At 49.1% G+C, this 17,791-nt stretch overlaps 1 protein-coding gene and 1 long non-coding RNA gene across 5 annotated transcripts; one reads left to right on the top strand and one right to left on the bottom strand.

The window, feature by feature from the left end:
- Positions 1-1,776: 1,776 nt before the first annotated feature.
- On the bottom strand, positions 1,777-12,268 carry TXLNA (taxilin alpha). 4 transcript variants are annotated; one of them, XM_051987825.1, is made up of 11 exons: positions 12,155-12,268; positions 11,299-11,546; positions 10,247-10,585; positions 9,496-9,587; positions 8,137-8,307; positions 7,705-7,899; positions 6,865-6,984; positions 6,245-6,319; positions 6,067-6,159; positions 5,438-5,533; positions 1,777-5,105 (listed from the first exon to the last, which is right to left on the bottom strand). In XM_051987825.1, the coding sequence occupies exons 2-11, from the start codon at positions 11,531-11,533 to the stop codon at positions 4,779-4,781; spliced, it is 1,743 nt and encodes a 580-aa protein (XP_051843785.1). In that variant the 5' UTR covers positions 11,534-11,546; positions 12,155-12,268; the 3' UTR covers positions 1,777-4,778. The 4 variants fall into 4 exon arrangements, with proteins under 4 accessions (XP_051843785.1, XP_051843786.1, XP_051843788.1 ...); XM_051987826.1 differs by having other exon boundaries at positions 11,299-11,551; positions 12,155-12,267; XM_051987828.1 differs by lacking the exon at positions 12,155-12,268 and adding an exon at positions 11,716-12,098 and having other exon boundaries at positions 11,299-11,551.
- A 302-nt stretch (positions 12,269-12,570) lies between these two features.
- LOC127555495 (uncharacterized) lies at positions 12,571-17,754 on the top strand. The gene is made up of 3 exons (XR_007952224.1): positions 12,571-13,374; positions 16,115-16,525; positions 16,621-17,754. It is a non-coding gene; the product is annotated as an uncharacterized LOC127555495 (long non-coding RNA).
- Positions 17,755-17,791: the final 37 nt, after the last annotated feature.

Genomic DNA, 17,791 nt, shown 5'->3' with positions numbered 1-17,791 from the left:
TGGATGCCAGGTCCTGTCTTTGGAAATGGGAAGAAGTCTTTCCCCTTGGGTGGGAAGCTGTGTGCTGTTGCCCTCAGCTAAGTGAAGGCTTCATGGAGGAAATGGCACCCACAAAGCAGGCATGCTGGTACATTCTTGTTCATCATTGTGGGAGCTTTGGCAAAGGCAGAATCAGAGTAAACAGTAGGATGCCCAGAAGGCTAAGGCTAGAAGGCTGGTCATGGCTAGATTACAGACCTTGGGGGCTGAGCCAGGATTTTTTATTCAGCAGCCAAGGGGAAGTCATTATAAAGATTTTCCTAAAGAAACAAGGCCATCAGAACTGGGAATTGGGGCAAGTTCAGAAAGTGTGCAGAGGCAGTGTGGGGCAGAGCTGAGAAGCCTAGGCTGGAGCTATCCAATAACATCTTACCGGATATCAGTTTCCTATCTGTAAAGGGCATTGGAGAGAGACTCCAGGGGTGGGGTGTCGTGAGGCTAGTTTTTGCCTCTCCTTTCCCATGAGAGCCTGAAATGGGATCTTCTGTGGGAAGCGATCTGTCCCCCTGGCTCGTGAACCAATCAGACTCCTAAGTAAGAGTTTGCAGAAGAGCTGCAAGCAGAGAGTGAAGTCTCCACCAACCCAAAGCTGTGCTCTGCTGCAAGATGGAGCTTTGGACATCAGGGTGGACTCCTGGATGACTCCGTAGGCAAGAGGCAGCATTCTTTATGCTGGCCTAAAGTAATTACTCCAGAAGAGGAGCTGTGAAGAAAACTCTCCCCCATCCCCTTGCCTGGACACAAGCTGGACTTGTGTCTGATGAAAAGCTGATGAAAGAAGAGGTCACTCCTAAGTCAGAATTGAACCCTTACAATAAAATATGAGGTAATCTAGATTAAAAAAAAGAAAAGAAAAAAAAGAAGAGGTCACAGCTGGCAGTCATTGAAAGGGCCTCGGATTAGTCCGCCTTCGGTTGCAGCAATATTCCCACCACGGCTGATCCTCACACAAACTTAATTCCACTCTCTAGGTAAGGAAACTGGCCCATGGAGAGGACACGCCAGGCTCTGGACCACAAGGCTGAACAGCAAATCGTGTTTCCCCCTTCCCCTGGCCAACAGGGGAGAGCCCACCACCCCACTTCAAGCTCTGGAGAAGACAAAGCCTGCCCACCCTCTTCATTCAATCCCAGAGCAGCCTGTCTCAGGTTTTTTCAGTTTAGGAAGCAGGGCTGTGTAGGCTGCCCATAGAACAGTGAGAAGCCTGGGGCTGGTGGGAACCCATTAGTCACAGACCGCAAGTCTCAGCCACCAGGAAAAAGCATCAGCGGGAAGGCTCAAAGTCAGATGGAAGAGCATGTCCCTTGTACTGACATTTCACAATAGCTAGATGGCTTAGTCTCTGGGCCTTGGCGTTCTGTGGGCTTCCTGTACCTCTCCTCACCAGCGTGTCCCAGAAACAACCTGTATGTCCTGGCCCTTGGGCCTTTGCTTTTATTATCTTCTTTGCCTGTGGAACACAGGACGAATCCTGTTCAGAAGGGATCTGCTTCAGTCTTCCCTGAACACCTGTCAAGGTAACAAGCTGCTGCCATGTTACCGGTTTTGTCTCTTTTCACCATGTGCTGGATTAGCAAATCCATTGTGGTGGAGCCAGGATAAGGACTGGGGCCATAGGCATAGACAACACTAACTAAACACATCAGTACTTGGGAAGGAAGGTAAGATAGAAAAGAAGTGGAAGGAAGTCATGGGGCCAGCCGCTGAATCAATCGCTCTAGAACACATTAGACAGGATTTAAGTTAAGGCAACAGACTTTAATGTGTTTAAAAATACATCAAAATCACCCCGTCTGTTGTGAAAAGGAAAAAAAAAAAAGCTGTTAGCATACAGCTTCCAACCCCCATGAGGTCAGGCTGCCTGGACAGCCCACCAGGCAGGAAGCCAACCCCTTACTCTTCTCCCCCAAACCCTGTTTACCCTGCTGTACCATTGGCCGAGTGGGGGGTGTTTCGCAGCCCCATACCGAGCCATTCTAAGCTACTCAATACAGAAAATGCCCAAGTTTGACCCATGGACAATTACTCCAGAATGCCATGGTCCAATGGGCTGAACGAGTTCTTCAGAAGAGAACCACAGGCCAAAGTGGAGTGTGCATGGGGCTGAATCCCTGAAACATAAGCCACCAGCTTCAGAGCTCTCTGGGTCCAAGGCTGAGGGGGCCAGGTACAGTACTCTTTTTGGATCACTTGTCCATTGGGACCTGCCCAGGCTTCTTGTGCAACAAAATCCCATTTCCTGCCCAGGGCTAAGCAACCACTTTAAGAGCCAAAAGGAGGGAGCTGTAGCTTTGTAGAGCTACCAGCAGCAAGTGTGAATTCTGGGATTTGGTCACTAGTGGGAGACAGGCTAAGAATTAAGAGGGGCCAAGGAGGGTGAAGGAAGCCCTAGTGTGTGGTTAACTGTTGTTGCCTGGATAAGCAGATCCAGCACTGAATCCTTGGAACAGGGTTTACTGGTGTTGAACCAAGGAGTTATATAGTCTGTGGCAAGATGAAGCATCTGGACTCATTAGCTCATTTCCCAGCAAAGGGACCCAATGTGGAGGGCTAGAGGCTGCTCCTGTAGCCCCAGGCCTACAGCAGCTCAGAGGTAGCTGAAGTGAGTTGGGCAATGAGTGCCATCTGTGCCCTCTTCATGCAGAGACAAGTCCAAATTACCCACCCAGACAGCCCTGTGTGGCCTTGGAAGGCAGTTCTGGGCTAGCACGCACTCAAGAGAGGCAAAGGACATCAGAAGAAAGGGCACCTTGGAAGACTGAAAAGGAATAAAGGGATAGAAGCAACACAGACCCATCTACTCTATCCCAGAGGTGAGAAAATGCCTCCTAGTCTGAAATGTAAATGAAACCCAAGTGCTTGGTCAGGGTCCACAAGAAATCCCTTCTAGGGCAAATGTGCATCCATTGACCAGTCCCATCGCCAGCCCCTGAGAACCCAAGCGTCCCATGCCACACCTTCAGGCTGGCCCTAAGACAAGGGATAACACATAGAAAGTTTCAGTTGGATGCTACTCTGATCTCTGAGGCCTGAGACTCCCCTGGATAAGGAAATCTAATCCAGAGCCATCCCAAAGAAGTCAGAGCACAAGGGGAAGGGAAGACTATGACCCTGGGAAATAAGGTCTGTGAGAACATGATTTAGGATTAATCTGTAAATGACACTTGTGGGACAGCCTCTGTGATGTGGAAAAAGGCGAGGAGGGATTGGAGAAATCAAGGTGGCCGAGATCCTCCAAGCCAGTCCCCTTAGTCTACTCTACCCTGCAGTTTGTGTGGCTCCTCTGGTTCCCCTGAGGCAAAAGGCTGGGCTGGAGAAGTCAGAGAAAACCTGACCCAGCAGCTAGGGCTTGGCTGGTCCTGGGGCATCATTTCCTCCCACAGGTTTGCCTACACCACAGTAGGCATGATTGACAGTGTAAGCATGCAACCTGGTCAAAACAAGGGAAGGCAAAACTCCCTGTCACCAAGCTCATTAGATGGGAGATGGCTCGCAAGCTAGATTTCTGGCCCTTTCCAGGAATCAGCCAGTGGTGGGAAAAATCTTGTGCTCTTCTGTCCTTGGCTGGCGTAGAGGCTAATCCAGAGCCAGTGCTCTCGGCGCAGACTCCAGAAGTCTAGGTGGCCACCCTTCAAGCAGCAGGCCCCGTGATCAGTCAAAGAAGGCAGAGTGGGAGTCTGGCTAGAAACTTCACTGGAGTAATCCCAGGCGCTGGCTGAGGATCATTCTGAGGAATCCATGGAAATGGGGAGGGAGGGAGAGAAGGGGGTAGGGAGGGGGCTGTGATCCTGGGGCTGAGCTGCTATGGGGACAAGAGGCAGTCCTCGAGGCTCTATACAACTCTTGTAGTGATTCAAGCACATCCTGGATAATGAAAGGGAAGCATCAATCTCTCTCCATGAGGAACAGGCAGGCACTGCACCAACTCGGTTACAGGCCCAAAGCTGGGGCCAGGAGGAGTGGGATTGTTGTAGTCAGAAGGGAGACAGTCTATTGCTAACTAATAGTCCTCCAACCTTATTAGTTCCTCAGTAACTCGGGCCCCCCGTCCCAAACCTCCTCAAACCACCCTCTTTGGACGACCTCTTTTCAGTCTGCTTGTGCTGGAGGGAGAGGCAACTGTGAATCATAAGGCTACTGGGACGCATGGTCTAGTTTGGGCACGAGACTCCCACTGGGTGGGTCTTTAAATGAATGGGCTCTGCGCTCTTGCCTCTCCCTCTTGGAAAACACAGAAACAAGAGGGGCAAAGACAGTGCTGTGGGAGAGCTCCATCCTCTCAACCAAGATGCAAGAGCGCGTGTGCACTTGTGCGTGTATACACTGGGACACCAGTGAGTTACGGTCATGGGGGCTGGGAGTGAGGAGAACTGCGAATCCGAGAGGGAGAGAGGACCAGCCACCTAAGTTGCCATGACTGGGCAGTCACAGGTGCCACTCCCAGCTGAGCCCTCCAAAGCACAGAGTAGCCACACGTCTCTCCCCATGCATTGAAGCACGGGAAAGCGAGCACTCGTTTTATACATGTATGTATATAAAAGTATGGGGCACCGCACACACTTTTATATGCCATATATATATAAAAATCGTCTTCAAGAACCTAAATCGCAAAGTGTCAAATGCCTGATGGGCCCCAGCTCTTCCCCACAGCCCCTAAGCCAAGAGGGGACACAGCAGTGGGGCCTGTAACATTCACCAGCCCCCTCCTGCCATCCCTGGTCTTCCCTCCACCAGGGTCTCTAGTCAGCAGAAGGGGTGGCTTCATCAGTCTCCATCTGGCCTGAAACACCTGGGCTCAGTTCTATGCCCTGGGGGGCAGCCTCTGTGGGACCCAGAGCCCGGGGGGCCTCCGGGCCTAGGCCCTCCACCAGCGGCTCAGCACCGCTGTCCCTCCGGGGGCCTTTGGGGGATTCTGGGGTGTCTGCTTCGCCTGGCGGGGGGTGGGCACTCAGGTCCTGCACCTTCTTGTTCAGGTCATTGCGTTCGCTCTGCAGGGCCCGGCAGAGCTTCTCCAGCCGCTGAATTTTCACTTGCAGGCCCTCCAGCTCCTTGTCTCGAAGAGTTTTCTGAAAGGAAAGTCCTTTTTAGAACTCAGCAGCTGAAGGGTCCAGGCCAGAGTCCTAGACTAAGGCTCACTGCTGGCATACGGACGTCACTGACATGTTCCTCCTAGTCTTGAGAAAGAAGCTTGATCCACCACCTTGAGGGGATATCGACCCTGAGGCTATGCCCACCCCAAATCCCCAAATGATGCATTTCACACCATATCCTCCCGGGCTCCCTAGTGTCTTTCTTTCCTTCCCCATTCTCTTCATATGCTGCCCTGAGAAGCATTTTTCCTGCTTCTCTCCCTTTCCTCCCTCTCTCCAGCCTGGGAATGGCCCGAACCCTCACATACCTCCTCGGCCATCTCCAGCAATGCCTTATTGCTGCTCTCCCACCGGGATCGGTACATGGTGGTCTCTTTCTCCAGCTTCTTGATCTTTTTGGTCATCTGTCACGTGAGGAATAAAAGGGAACTGTTTACTGTGTCCATGGAAGCAGGAGAGGTTTGGGACAACATGGGGATCAGGTCAATACCAAGGCCAGGGAGGGAGTGAGGCTAATTAGGCCCCAACCCCAGGCTTTCTTAGACCCGAACATCTACCACCAGTGATCAGTACAGCAAGAGACCTGGAGTCTTTCCCCAAAGCTGGTCAGAGTTTGTCTACATTATTACTTTATCTTATTGGGAAGAATTGGATAATATCCACCCTAACTAGAACATTAAAAAAAAAAAAAAAGTCTGGCAAAACTAGTAAAATGGCGCTTCCCAAAGTAGTGTCCCCAAGCGGGCCCTGGCTCCATGCCAGGAAGAAAAACTCCACTTTACATGTTCCTGTTGTGCCCCTCATAGCCCTGTGAGAGACTGAGCCACGGAGAGCCATTTCCATGCTCCAGATGGAAAGACACATGGAAGTGGAAAGTTGTACAGTTAATGAACAAGAGTTGTACTTGAGGGGCCCCGTGTCGGGCCAAAGCCATTACCTTTTCCATTTCCTGCTTAAACGTTGTGAACACCTCGCTGCTCTTGGACAGTGTGTTCTGGAACTCCTCAAACTTCTCTGTGTACAGTGCAAGCTGTGAAGGTGAGTTTGGGCATCAGGGCCTGCCGCCTGCCCACCTGTTGCCTCCCACCAGAGGCGCTGCCTCCCACGGGCCTTACCTGCTGCTTCAGGTGGGCCTCCTGTTGCTTCATCAGCTCACACACACGCTGGGACTCCACAGCTTCCTTCAGGAGCTGTTCCAAAGACACGAGAGTCAGGGCCGCACGCTCAGAGTGAGAGCAGTACAGAATGGAGCTTTGCCACCACTCAAGACAACGGCTTTCTTCAGACTGGGCACAGTGCCCATCTTAACCAAGGCCTTGCAGAGATAACACCAACCTCCCTGTCTCAGACTGCCATACTAACCTTCTTTGTGAACCTGGTGTCACCTCATCTCTATGATGAGATGAAGAAACTGTGACCCAGGGAAGGTAAAAGGTAAAAGTCAATGCCTGAACACAGGTTTGGACTCCAAGCCTAGCCCCCAGTCCCTGTCAGGCTTCTCTGTGGCCTCAAAGCTCTTTCTGCAGCCTTTCTGACCCCTCCCAACCCTCCCAGGCTGAGCCCCAGAAGGCAAAGACTAAGGTTTGGCGATTTTAATTTTTAACATCCATGTTCTCTAGCTACAGATGAGACCAAAGGCTCACGGGATGCCCTTCTCCAGCCCTGTATCCACCTCAAGTGAGCCATGGCTCCCCTGGGCTGAGGTGAGGGAGCCTGATCGTTGGGGGGCACTTACAAAATCCTTTTCTCGCTGGTGCCTGTCCTCTGCCTCCTTCAGCATCTCTTGGGCCTGCAGGAGCTTGGCATCCACCAGCTGCTGCTGCAGATCCTTGTGTTTGAAGACCTTGTCAATATGCTGCCAAAAGAAGCCCAGGTCATGAGGAAAGGGGGCATGAGCTGGTGCCCAGATGACTGGGCAGAACCACAAGTGACACAGACCCAGCCCAGTCCCGGAGAAGTGGTCAGTCACTCAAGATCAGGTAACACTACCCCTTCTCCCTCCAGGGCTCTCACTACGAGAGCCTGCCTTCAAGGCTCCTTCTCAGGTTAAGGAAGGCTCCTCAGATTTCATCATACCAAGAAGTATCTTGGGATAGGGGACTCAAAGCTAGGACACCTGAATTCAAATCCTGCTTCTGCTTCTACCTGGCCTGAATACAGGACAAACCACCCAACCTTTCTGAATTCAGTTTTTATGTCTGTAAAATGGGTGAAATAACAACTGGAGGCCCCCTACCCCCACCACTGCCCAGGCTGGGCCTGAAGTAAAGTCCTTTGTATACAACATGCCATGGCTACTTTACTTGTTAAGAAGTTGTAGATGGGGAGGTTGTTATATCCAGAACCAGAACCCGTGTCCCCCAATTAAGCTTCCCACCATACTCAGGCTGGAACAGTGCACAGAGGCTCCTTGGTCAAGCCTCCTATTGAGGAACCTGAAGCAACCTCTCTAGGAAGGGTAGCTTGGGACCTCTGTCACTGCCCAAAACTATGGGTGCTCCTTGGTGTCAGGAACTACCCCACTACTGTCATCCCAAGCATGAGAGGTAGCTGGGCTCAGGCCCAGAAGCCGCACCTCTTCCCGCAGCTCATACTGTTCAATGAGCTTCTTCAGACGCTCGGCCAGCTCCATGTTCTCCTGGCGCAGCTTTGAGTTGCGCTCATTATGCTGTTCCATCTGCAGTTGGATGTCATTCAGGGTCACCTGGAAGTGGGAGGTCACCTCCTTCCTCTTTTCTTCTTCCTCTCGTGCTCGCTGGACACCTTCTTCCTGCAGAGCAGGTGGGAGGACACAAGTAAGGAGTCTGCCAGACTGGAGGGAAGGGCCCCCAAGCTAGCTGGGGACAGAGGGACAGGTGCGTGTTGGTGACCTCCCTCTGGGAGCAGCAGGGGGCCTGGCCTCTGAATGATGGCTGGCAAAAGCCTGTGCTTGTTCTCTGGAGGAAGGAAGCACCTTCTCCCAGACTCCCTTGGCCCGGGCCGGCCCTGACCCAGACAGCAGGCTCACCTTGAGGGTTCGGTTGTGTCTCTGAAGCTCCCGACACAAGCTTTCCAGCTTACTGCGGGCCAGTACAGCCCGACTGTGCTCACTCCTTAGGTGCTCTTTCTCTTGTACCAGCTGACTCTGCTTCTTCTGCAGGACTTTCATCTGTTTCTGGGAATTGCGGTGTTCCTCCAGCTATAAGAACAAGGGGGCACAGGTCATGGAAGCAGCAATTGTGGCACTCACCATCTCTGGCAGACAAAGTGAATCCTTTAGGGAGACTGGCCTGCGTGTCCCTGCTCCTGACCAGACTACCAGGGACCAAAGCAGCCAGACCTTTTAATCCTTCTCTCTGCCACTCAATCCAACCTCTCTCCACTTTCTCCCTTCACCCCCCTATTCTAAAATTTACAAGTTGAAAGATATTGGGTGAGTCACTGAACTTTTGGAATGTGTTTGTCACCTGTAAAATGGGGTTAATACTTACAAAGTATCTTTCTTACAGTCCTTACAGGAGAGAAAGTGCTTTGAGTCCTCAATAACAGGATTAGTGCCCCAAGATGAGGCTGCCTCAGACTCAGAAAAGAACTCAGCACTTAGAACAATGCCATCATGTGTAAGGCAGGGGGTACTGCCCCAGGCAACGTCCATTACTGTCAGGTCATCCCCCTCCAGAGATGAGGGTATCTGACCTCCCTCACCAGCTCTCATTTCTCCCATAACAAAGTAGCCAGAGAAGCTGAGAACAGATATTTCTCATATTCAAAGTTCCAGGTCATGTTGAAAGAAGGAACAGTGTGTTATAGCCCTGGGAGCCAGGCCCATCTTTGTATGACCTTGAGTACCTTACTGAACTCTTTGAGCCTGCTTTTTCAGCTCCTTTAGAGTAACACCCCCTCCCCCCCTCTATTTCCCAAAGCAGCTGCAAGCAGGGAATGGCTCTGACAGAATATCCAAAGCAAAGTACCCTGGTCATACTTTAGTGTTAACTGACAAGCTATTGCCCCCAATCACTGCAGATGGAACCTCACCTAGGCTAGAGGTTAACTGCCAGGCACAGAGTCAGGTTTACAGCTCCCAAATTGAGGGATTTCTGAATGGAAACTTATTCTATGGTCAGTTCTTCTAGGAATGTTTCTCTTTTCTCAGAGATCCCAGGGAATACATCTAGGAGGATTGCCCACTAGTCCCACCCCCCACTCTCCATGTCTTTCATCAAGGAAGCAAAGAGGGACTAACAGAGACCTTTATGCTCCATCACCTGGTTTAGCCCCCAGGCTGGTATGTGTTGTCACCCATATTTCCTCAGTTTCAGGCCCACAACTAGGAGCTAATCCACATTCTACAACCCTTAAGAAGGCAAAGAGAGGACCCAGAACTGACCAGCTCAGCATATTTCTTGCATAATGCAGCCAACTTCTCCTCTGGGGTGCTAAGGGTGTTCAGGGTCTGCATCAGCAAAGTGATCTCCTTCCCTGGAAAGCACAGTGACAAGAGGTAAATCTTCCTTACAAGGAACTAGGGTTGGTTCTCAGCCCCAGATCCACACTCTTGACAACCCAATCCTTATTAAGACCCAAGATTTGCCACATAGATGAAGGGGGGAAGGGCAGCTCAGGCTGCCTTCTTTCTTCTTCCCAGCAATTTCCCTCATTGATCTGGCATATTATGTGCAAATTCAGTGGTTTGATTTCCTGGGACCTGTAGATTTTTCCTCTTTAAAGAGAAAACAAGTGGCAGGAAAAGATGGACAAAGAAAAATCCCCACTAGTTTGAGTCATCTGGAGTCTGTACCCCAATTCTACATACATTAAACTACTGTCACTTTGAGCCTCTAAATCAGGCAGGCCACAAGTGACATTTATGCCAAATTCTCTTTTTGGAGCAGGCAACTGAGGTTGTGACTTGCCCAGGATCTCCAAATTCTCTCATCTCTTGAAACCAAATTCAATCAAATCTGTTATTACAGATTTGTTGTTACAAAGTTGGGAAGAGAGAAAAGTCTTTGCCCTCAAGGAGCTTGCACTATAAAGGTGGGGGAGGGGAGGAGAGCCAACAACCCCACAGACAATGGTGGTAGGAGGGATGTGATAAAACCCTGAAACTCTATGACTCAGGGGTTTCAGGCTCTTACCCAGGCCTTTGGCCTTCTTTTTTTCCTGGACCCGCTTCTGGTCTCGATCTCCACACTCATCATTTGCCCGGATCTCTTCAACACCTGGCTCTCCCTTGGTAATTTCCTTCACTCCATTGACTACAGGGGTCCCTGGTTCTGGTTCTCCATTCCGTGCAGAATAATTCCTATTCTTCTCCACCTCATCTGGCTCAGTGTGTTCATTCTGGCCCCCATCATCACCTGGTCCTTCCTGACTACTATCGACACAGTAGGTATTTAGTATGTCTTCCAACTGCCGACTCAGCTCCTCGGAGACATCACAAACTGGCCCTGACTGAGAATTCTTGGTTTGCCCCCCTGTAACAGAAAGACGGGACAGAAAGTGAATCTAAGAGCTTCATTTAAAGTTTGCAAAAGTTTCCTTGTAACAGCCCTGTGAAGTATTTGTGTCATGATTACCATTTTCCTATTTTTATAGAGGAAAGCACAGGCTGAGAGCAGTTATGTCTTAACCATTGTCACAAAACCAGGAACTGCCAGATCTTATGTGGCTTCGGAGGTTCCTGATTCCAAACACAACCTTCTTTTCACACAATTCTATATTCTCCCAAACTGGCACAAAAGCAACAGGGAAACTTCTTAAGGAAGTTCCTCAGGCTTTGGAAGAATTCTGTTCCACTTGCCATCTCCAACAGCACTTCTAAGATCATTTAACTCAATTTAACTCTCCTAGTCTAGGCTAAGGGCAACAAGTCATGACACTATGCAGAGAAGAGGAAATACAGGTTAATAAGTATTGTAGTCAAATAAGCATTTCTTGTGCCAGGTAGGGTGCTGAGTGCTGGGGATACAAAGAAAGGCACTCGAGGTATGGGACCACAAGCAAGTCACCGCCTCTCTAAGCCTTGGCTTCTATATGAGTAAAATAACTTTCGAAGCATTTTTTCACAAAATGAGGAAAAGGATTCTAAGGCTCCACTGTGAGGAAGCTGCCCACAAACTGCAAACCTCCCGCCCGATGGTGAGCAGTTATTGGATGGCCTGGGGTGGGCAGCAACCCGGGGCCATACCGTCACTCTTGTCCTGGGCTTGGCTCTTGGGCCCTTCGGCAGGCCCGTCCGCCTTGGGGGCGGGGGAACTGGACGCCCCCTGACTCCTGGGCTCCGAGGCACCATCCGGCTTCGGGGCCCCGTCCGGCTTCGGGGTGGGGGCTGTCCCAGCTTCCTGAGGCCCCGCCCGGGCTTTGGCTTTGGCAGGGCTGGCCGGCAGCTTCGAAGCGGCCCCCTCTTTGTCCCGATTCTTCATCACGGAGTCGGACCTAACCTTCCAAAAACACAAACACAGCCGGCTTAGGGCTTCTGGCCAGCCACTGCCCCCAGCACCAAGCTCAGCGCCGAATTTCTGAAGCCAAACTTCCCCCAGCCCGGAAGCATCTCCGAGGAGCTCCAAGCCCACCCCTGGAGGGATGCCTCCAGACTCGGGCCTACCCGGGGATGGAGGCGGGGCGCGAGCACCCGGGGACGCGACCCCCAAGTCGTGCCCCGGAGAGCGGGGCCCGGCGCGGGGCGAGCGTGCTCGGACGGTCTAAGTCGGCAGATTGGCGGGACTGCTCGAGTGTGAGGCCGGACGTGTCCTCCTGCCCCGTAGCCTGGGCCTAGTACTCAACTAAGGTCCGTCCAGTCCTGGGGTTTCCCCCCTCGCACGTAGCTCAGGCACGCTCAGTCCCCGCCTTCCAGGGCGGTCGGGGGAGGGGCACGACTCCGGGAGACCCCAGCCCCACATCCCACGTGGGCTCCGCCCCACACGGCCTCGCGCCCCTCGGGATGCTCGCGCAAGCGCGCTAAGCGCCCTCGCTCATGGCTCCCCCTTTCTCCAGCCAAGGCCCGATATTTCTCCCTCCTCTTCCCGCGTTCACGCGCTCCATACCGCGCGCCCCTCCCGGGCCTGAGTCAGACAGGCTGCGATCCTGCCGTGTCCCCACTCTCTTCTCCCACCGCCGCCTCAGCCGATCTCCCTTCTTCCTCTAATGCCGATTCCCTCCCCCCTCCCCCAAACAAGACTCGCAGCGTAGGGATACCGGCTCAGGCCTCACACCGGAAACATCGAGCAACGGCTGCTGATGGAAACGCCCGCCCCCTCCCCAGTCCTAACCAATCAAAGGCCGGAGGCCTCGCTAGGCCTGTCGGGAAGGGTGAGGTGGTGGTTGCTTCTGCAGAGGGGAAGCTGGTCACGAATGAAGTAGGAGGAGGAAAGAGATGGAGACTACATGTCCCGACATGCGTCTCGGTAAGGATTGAGAACCAATCCCAGGATGCAGCGGGGCTGAGCGTTTTTGCTCTCCCTGTCGGAGGGGGACCGAGCAAATAAGTCCCTAGAAACCGCAGGATCTAACTAGTAGACCTACAAGCATCTATTAAGAGTCGGCTGTGTTTGTCACACACCGTGCCGGGAGCTGAAAGGCAGAAACGGAACACTTTTTTTCCCTCAAGGGGCTTGAATTATAATGAAAAAGAGAGCATGAACACATGAAGCGTTAAGCCCCGCCCGATAGGCTTCCCCTATGTATCTGTAGAATGTAAGTGAAGTAAAACAAGACAAAGTTTATTTTTAAAAAAATTACAACCCTTCAACATTCAATAATTCCAAAAAGATCCCGACCCTGTTTTTGACCCTGACAATTTGGAAGTAAACAAGCACTTATTAAGACCTACTATCTGCTCGGCACTGTGCAAAGCACAACAGCCCTGGAATACAGCTGCTGCATCATCACTCGTTTTCCAGCTGAGGAAACTGGCCAAGTGCCTTCCAAGAGTCACGCAGCTAGTAAGCATCTGGGGCCGAATTTGAACTCCCATCTTCCTATCTCTAGCCTGCCACCCAGCGGCCAACAATATGGCTCCCGCTAATAAAAACGAACACCCTCTCTTCCTCCCCCTTCCCCCCCAAGCCCAGCAACCTCCACATGTATACACGTCTCCACGGGGAATTTTATTCCTAGGGGAGGCTTTGGGAACAGGAGGATCAGCAATAGCCTCAGGGAGGCCAGGGATTCTGGGGCGAAGAGGAAGGACAATGGCTGGAAGGCAGAACGCCCTAGAGCTATGGGGGCAGCCAAGAGAGGAGCGGGGCTGATGACCCTAAAGGCGGTAACTGGGACCCCTGGACTTGGGCGGTGACATAGCGTGGTGGGAGGGGATGGAAGCTGGAGGAAGGGAGAACAAACCGCACCGAGTGCTGGGGGCTGCCTGGAAACGGCAGAGGGCCCCACGTGGGGGGATAGAAACGGCCAGAGTCGGCAAGGGATCGGATATGCGGCCCCCGGGACTGGTGAGCTGGCGGGCACAGAGAAGTGTAGGTGAGGGGGCATTTAAGCGGAAAGCCCAGGAGCGCAAGTTTGGACCCTTTGCAATTCCTAGAAGGCCTTTTTTTTTTTTTTTTTTTTTTGGAGCCATAGCATAGACACAGACTTTATTGTTTGTTTGTTTGTTTTTAGATATAAAACATTTTATTATTTTTTTAATAACTTTTTATTGACAGAACCCATGCCAGGGTAATTTTTTACAGCATTATCCCTTGCACTCACTTCTGTTCCGATTTCCCCCCTCCCCCAGATGGCAAGCACACAGACTTTATTGTTAAAAATCTATTAAAAACCTTAGAGGCAGTGAAAGAGAAGCCAGTGGGGAGGGAAAGAGAGAAGGCCCGCACAGCCTCGGGGTGGGCAGGCAGAGCAGTAGCTAGACCGCACCAGGAGCCCCTGGGATGCAAGGGAGTGCAGTTCTGTTCAGTCCCAGCTCGTGCAGGCTCGAAGGCTCCGTAGAAGGCAATTTCTGATGTAAAACTGGTGCAGAAGAGACATGTGGATGGGGGGGGGGGGGTTAATTGCATGGGGCAGATGAGGTTAGGAAAAAAAGAGGGCTCAGGACTTTTAGTTTGGGCTTGGCTTTGACAAGAAATTAGCAAAGAATACTTAAAAGGAGTAGTTAAATGGGTAGGTGCAATAACTGGCAGAGATCAGTACCAAGAGTGCCAAGGAGGAGACGATGTTTAACTATCATATGGCAGAGAAGTCAAGAATAAGGATTCAGAAGTCATTAGATTTGGCAATTTGGAAACAGTAGTTTGGGTGATTAGGAGAGAAGCAATATGGTGGGTATTAAGGAAGAAAGTAGTGAAGTCACTAATTGTAGATGGCTATTTTATTTTAAAGTACATTCTGATCATTTTTATTTTTGCATCATATACGTTTTTTTAAATTACTTTTTTTTTCAAGCAAAAATCTGTTTTCCCTTTCTCCCATCTTCTCTCCCCAAATTAAGAATGAAAGGGGAAAAAATGAAAGAAAAACAAAACCATTTACTCAAGCAAAGCAAATTTCTGCATTTGGCAATGTCTAAAAGAAAATCATCACCTTAAGTCTAACTCTTTTTTTAGGAAGTGGGTAGTATTTTTCATTATTCTTCCTCTGAAGTCATAGTGAGTCATTATGCTGATTAGAATACTCAAGGTTTACAAAACTGTTTATCTTTACAATACTATTAAATATTGTATAATTTGTTTTCCTGGTGCTGTTCACTTTATTGTGTATCAATTCATAAATTTTCTCAGGTTCTTTCTAAAATCATTCCCTTCATGATTTCTTACACCAAAATGCAATAGTAATCTATTATTGTATTACTATGCCATAACTTGTCCAGTCATTTCCCAATGAATGGGCATCTAACTTTTCAGATTCCAATTCTTTGCCATTTCAAGAATAAATATTTTTGTACATTTTTATAGCTTTTTTGCAAACAAGACTTAATAATCCCTGTCCTAATTCATATGTTGTTCTATAGTAGTACAGAAAAAGAAGATTGCTGTTAAGTCAACAGTACTTAATAAGTATTTGCTACATTACCCAACCAACAAGTATTTATTAAGTACTCTACGCCAGGTGCTATATTAGGCTGCTTTGGGGAAGGGTTTTTTGGTTTTTCCTTTCATTTTTGTCTTTGTATTAACCACGTGATGCATGGAGGCTTAGCTCATGATGTAGATGTGGTTATTCATTCACCCAGTGCCCATGAGACATGGTGGTGACTTCAAAGACCTAAGATTTTGTTGGCGTGGCTATCCAAGTTCTTTCAATAAAAGGCCTTTTCCATTTCTCCCAGTTGTCGGTGGTACCCCACCCTCTCAGTAATTTTGTATTTACTTATGGATATCTGTATTTTATGCCTCTATGGCCAGATGTCAGCTCCTGCTCATTTTTGTATTGGTAGCTTCATTACTTAGCACAGGGCTAGCACATAGGATAGGGACTAGCCCTGTGATTCCAGAAACATATGGAACTTCCAGGTGAATAAATGCCCTCTACCAATGCAGATCAGCACCTCTCCCTGCAAACTATGGGCATCTGGAGTTGCCCAGAACATTTACAGCTCAAGGAACTTGTTCACAGTCACAGAGCCAGTTCCCACTGCTCCCCTTTCCTAAAATAAAATCCCTCAATTATGTTTGGAAGAACTGCACATGTTTAATCTATATTGGATTACTTGCTATTTTAGGGAATAGGGAGGGGGGAGGAGAGGGAGAAAAATTTGGAACACAAAGTCTTGCAAAGGTGAATGTTGAAATCTTTGCATGTATTTTTTAAAAAGCTACATGATAAATGTGGAAATATGTATAGAAAAAAACGCACATTTTTAACCTATTTAAAATTTCTAGTCTCCCCTATCTAGGGGAGAGGGAAGGAAAGAGGGGAGGAGAAAAACTGGGAACAAGGTTTTGCTAGGGTCAATGTTGGAAATGCTACATGTATTTTGAAAATAAAAAAAGCTATTTGAAAATGAAAAAATAAAAAGCTATTATAAAATAACATCCCTTTTCACTTGTATCTCTCAGAATCTTGTCTTCCTTCAAAATCCAACTCAAGGGTTACCTCTTCCATGAAGTCTTCCTGAGCGAGAGCAAGAGCATTTCAGATGTGGCGGAGAGTCAGTGCTAGCGCATGGAGACAAGAGGGAGAATGTTGTGTGGAAGCAACTCCAAGGAGTTGAAGGAAGCTGCATTGGAGAATGCAGAAGAGTAAAATGTATCAGGAGACCGATTTTGTACCTTTAGGAAAATCACTTTGGCAGCTACGAGAAGAATGGATCAAAAGAGAGATTTGAGGCTAATTTGAAGACTAATAAGGCCATCAAAACAGTCGAGGCAAAAAAAGAAAAAAAATTAGAGGAAGTAAAAGGTGATAAGGGATTGAACGAAGGTTGTGGCTCTGAATGGAGAGAAGAGACATTTCTGAGAGAAATGAAGGTAAAAATGACCTCACAGACCTATGTAAACTATAAACATGGATACTGATAGTAAACTATAAGCAAATAAGATTTTTTTTTTTTTTTTTGGTGCAGAAGTGGAACAAGAAGAGAATCCAAAAAGCCTTTTGTACCTAAGGCTGTTCAGTCCTTTTCCATGCCCTAAAGAGAGCAAGCAGCAGGAATCAATTGCAAAGGATTAAATCATTTGAGCCCTAAAAACCCCTTGAAGAACGGGAAGGAGGGAGAGGAAGGGCTGGCTAGTTGCCAGCATGTGAATAAACCCAGGACCTTAAGATGGAGGGTTAGGTACTGTGTAACCTCTTCACTGTGTGGATGACAAAGGGAATGACTTGCTCAACAACAAAAAAATACTACTAGTAACAGAACTGGAACTCAGACTCACATTCCCTCATGCCCAAAGGCAGAGGTGTCCTTCTACAACATCATGTTGTTCGATACCATGCTCAGAAGCTTCATGATTACCACTGTTTCCTGCCTGGTTCTCTGTTGGAATCTTTACAAACTGCTAACGCATTAGAGCTGATAGATTATTGATCTGATCTTACAAGAAGATGTTTTGGGCCAGAACCTGAAACAAGGTACTAAGTAGAACTAATTGATACAATGCTTGTGTTCACACCTTTCCTCACTGGAGTTCACAAATATGGGAGAGTCACAAAGTTAACTGTGTAACTTTGTGAATTCACACCTCCCTTGAAGCTCTTAGGGCCAGAGAGCACTCTGGGAGAAAACCCATAATCCCTCTCTCTCATATCCCACAATTCCTCTCTCTCATATATAAGATACAGACAGAGGCTCTCAGACAGCATTCAGCCAAATTACATGGAGAGGAGAGCAGAAGAAGCCACGGCTCGGAGTTGAGCTAGAGCCAGAGCCAGGAGAGAATTACTTCGGAAGCAAGAGAGACAGATTCAACTTGGTGCTGGCACTGGAGGCTGAAGGGAGCAGAGGCAAAGGACGAAGCTGCAGGAGCTCTCAGAACCAAGCAGAAAGATGGGCCTCTAAGAATCTAGCTCTTCGGGCCCAAGGAAAGAGACAAGACCTGGAAGGAGAAATAAACATTTGCATTTTTAGCAGCTGGCTGCCTTTGGGATAATTATTGATCTGAACTGATACTAAGGCTACCTCCAGAAAACCTCCCCGAGAAACCAACCCTTTCTCTCTCCCAGAGAGAACCATCATCTTATTATTTTATATTTTTATTTATTTTATTATATATTTTATATTTTTTTTTATATATTTT

Source organism: Antechinus flavipes, chromosome 3 (assembly GCF_016432865.1).
Source record: "Antechinus flavipes isolate AdamAnt ecotype Samford, QLD, Australia chromosome 3, AdamAnt_v2, whole genome shotgun sequence".
Classification (NCBI taxonomy): Eukaryota; Metazoa; Chordata; class Mammalia; order Dasyuromorphia; family Dasyuridae; genus Antechinus; species Antechinus flavipes.
This window is presented reverse-complemented; position numbering and strand designations above follow the sequence as displayed.

Coding starts and splice junctions, on each gene's coding strand:
- TXLNA (XM_051987825.1), bottom strand. CDS start 11,533: ATGAAGAATCGGGACAAAGAGGGGGCCGCTTCGAAGCTGCCGGCCAGC. Junction 6,320..6,864: donor ACCAGCGAGAAAAGGATTTT/GTAAGTGCCCCC, acceptor TCTTTGGAACAG/CTCCTGAAGGAAGCTGTGGA. Junction 5,106..5,437: donor TGCTGGAGATGGCCGAGGAG/GTATGTGAGGGT, acceptor CTTTCCTTTCAG/AAAACTCTTCGAGACAAGGA.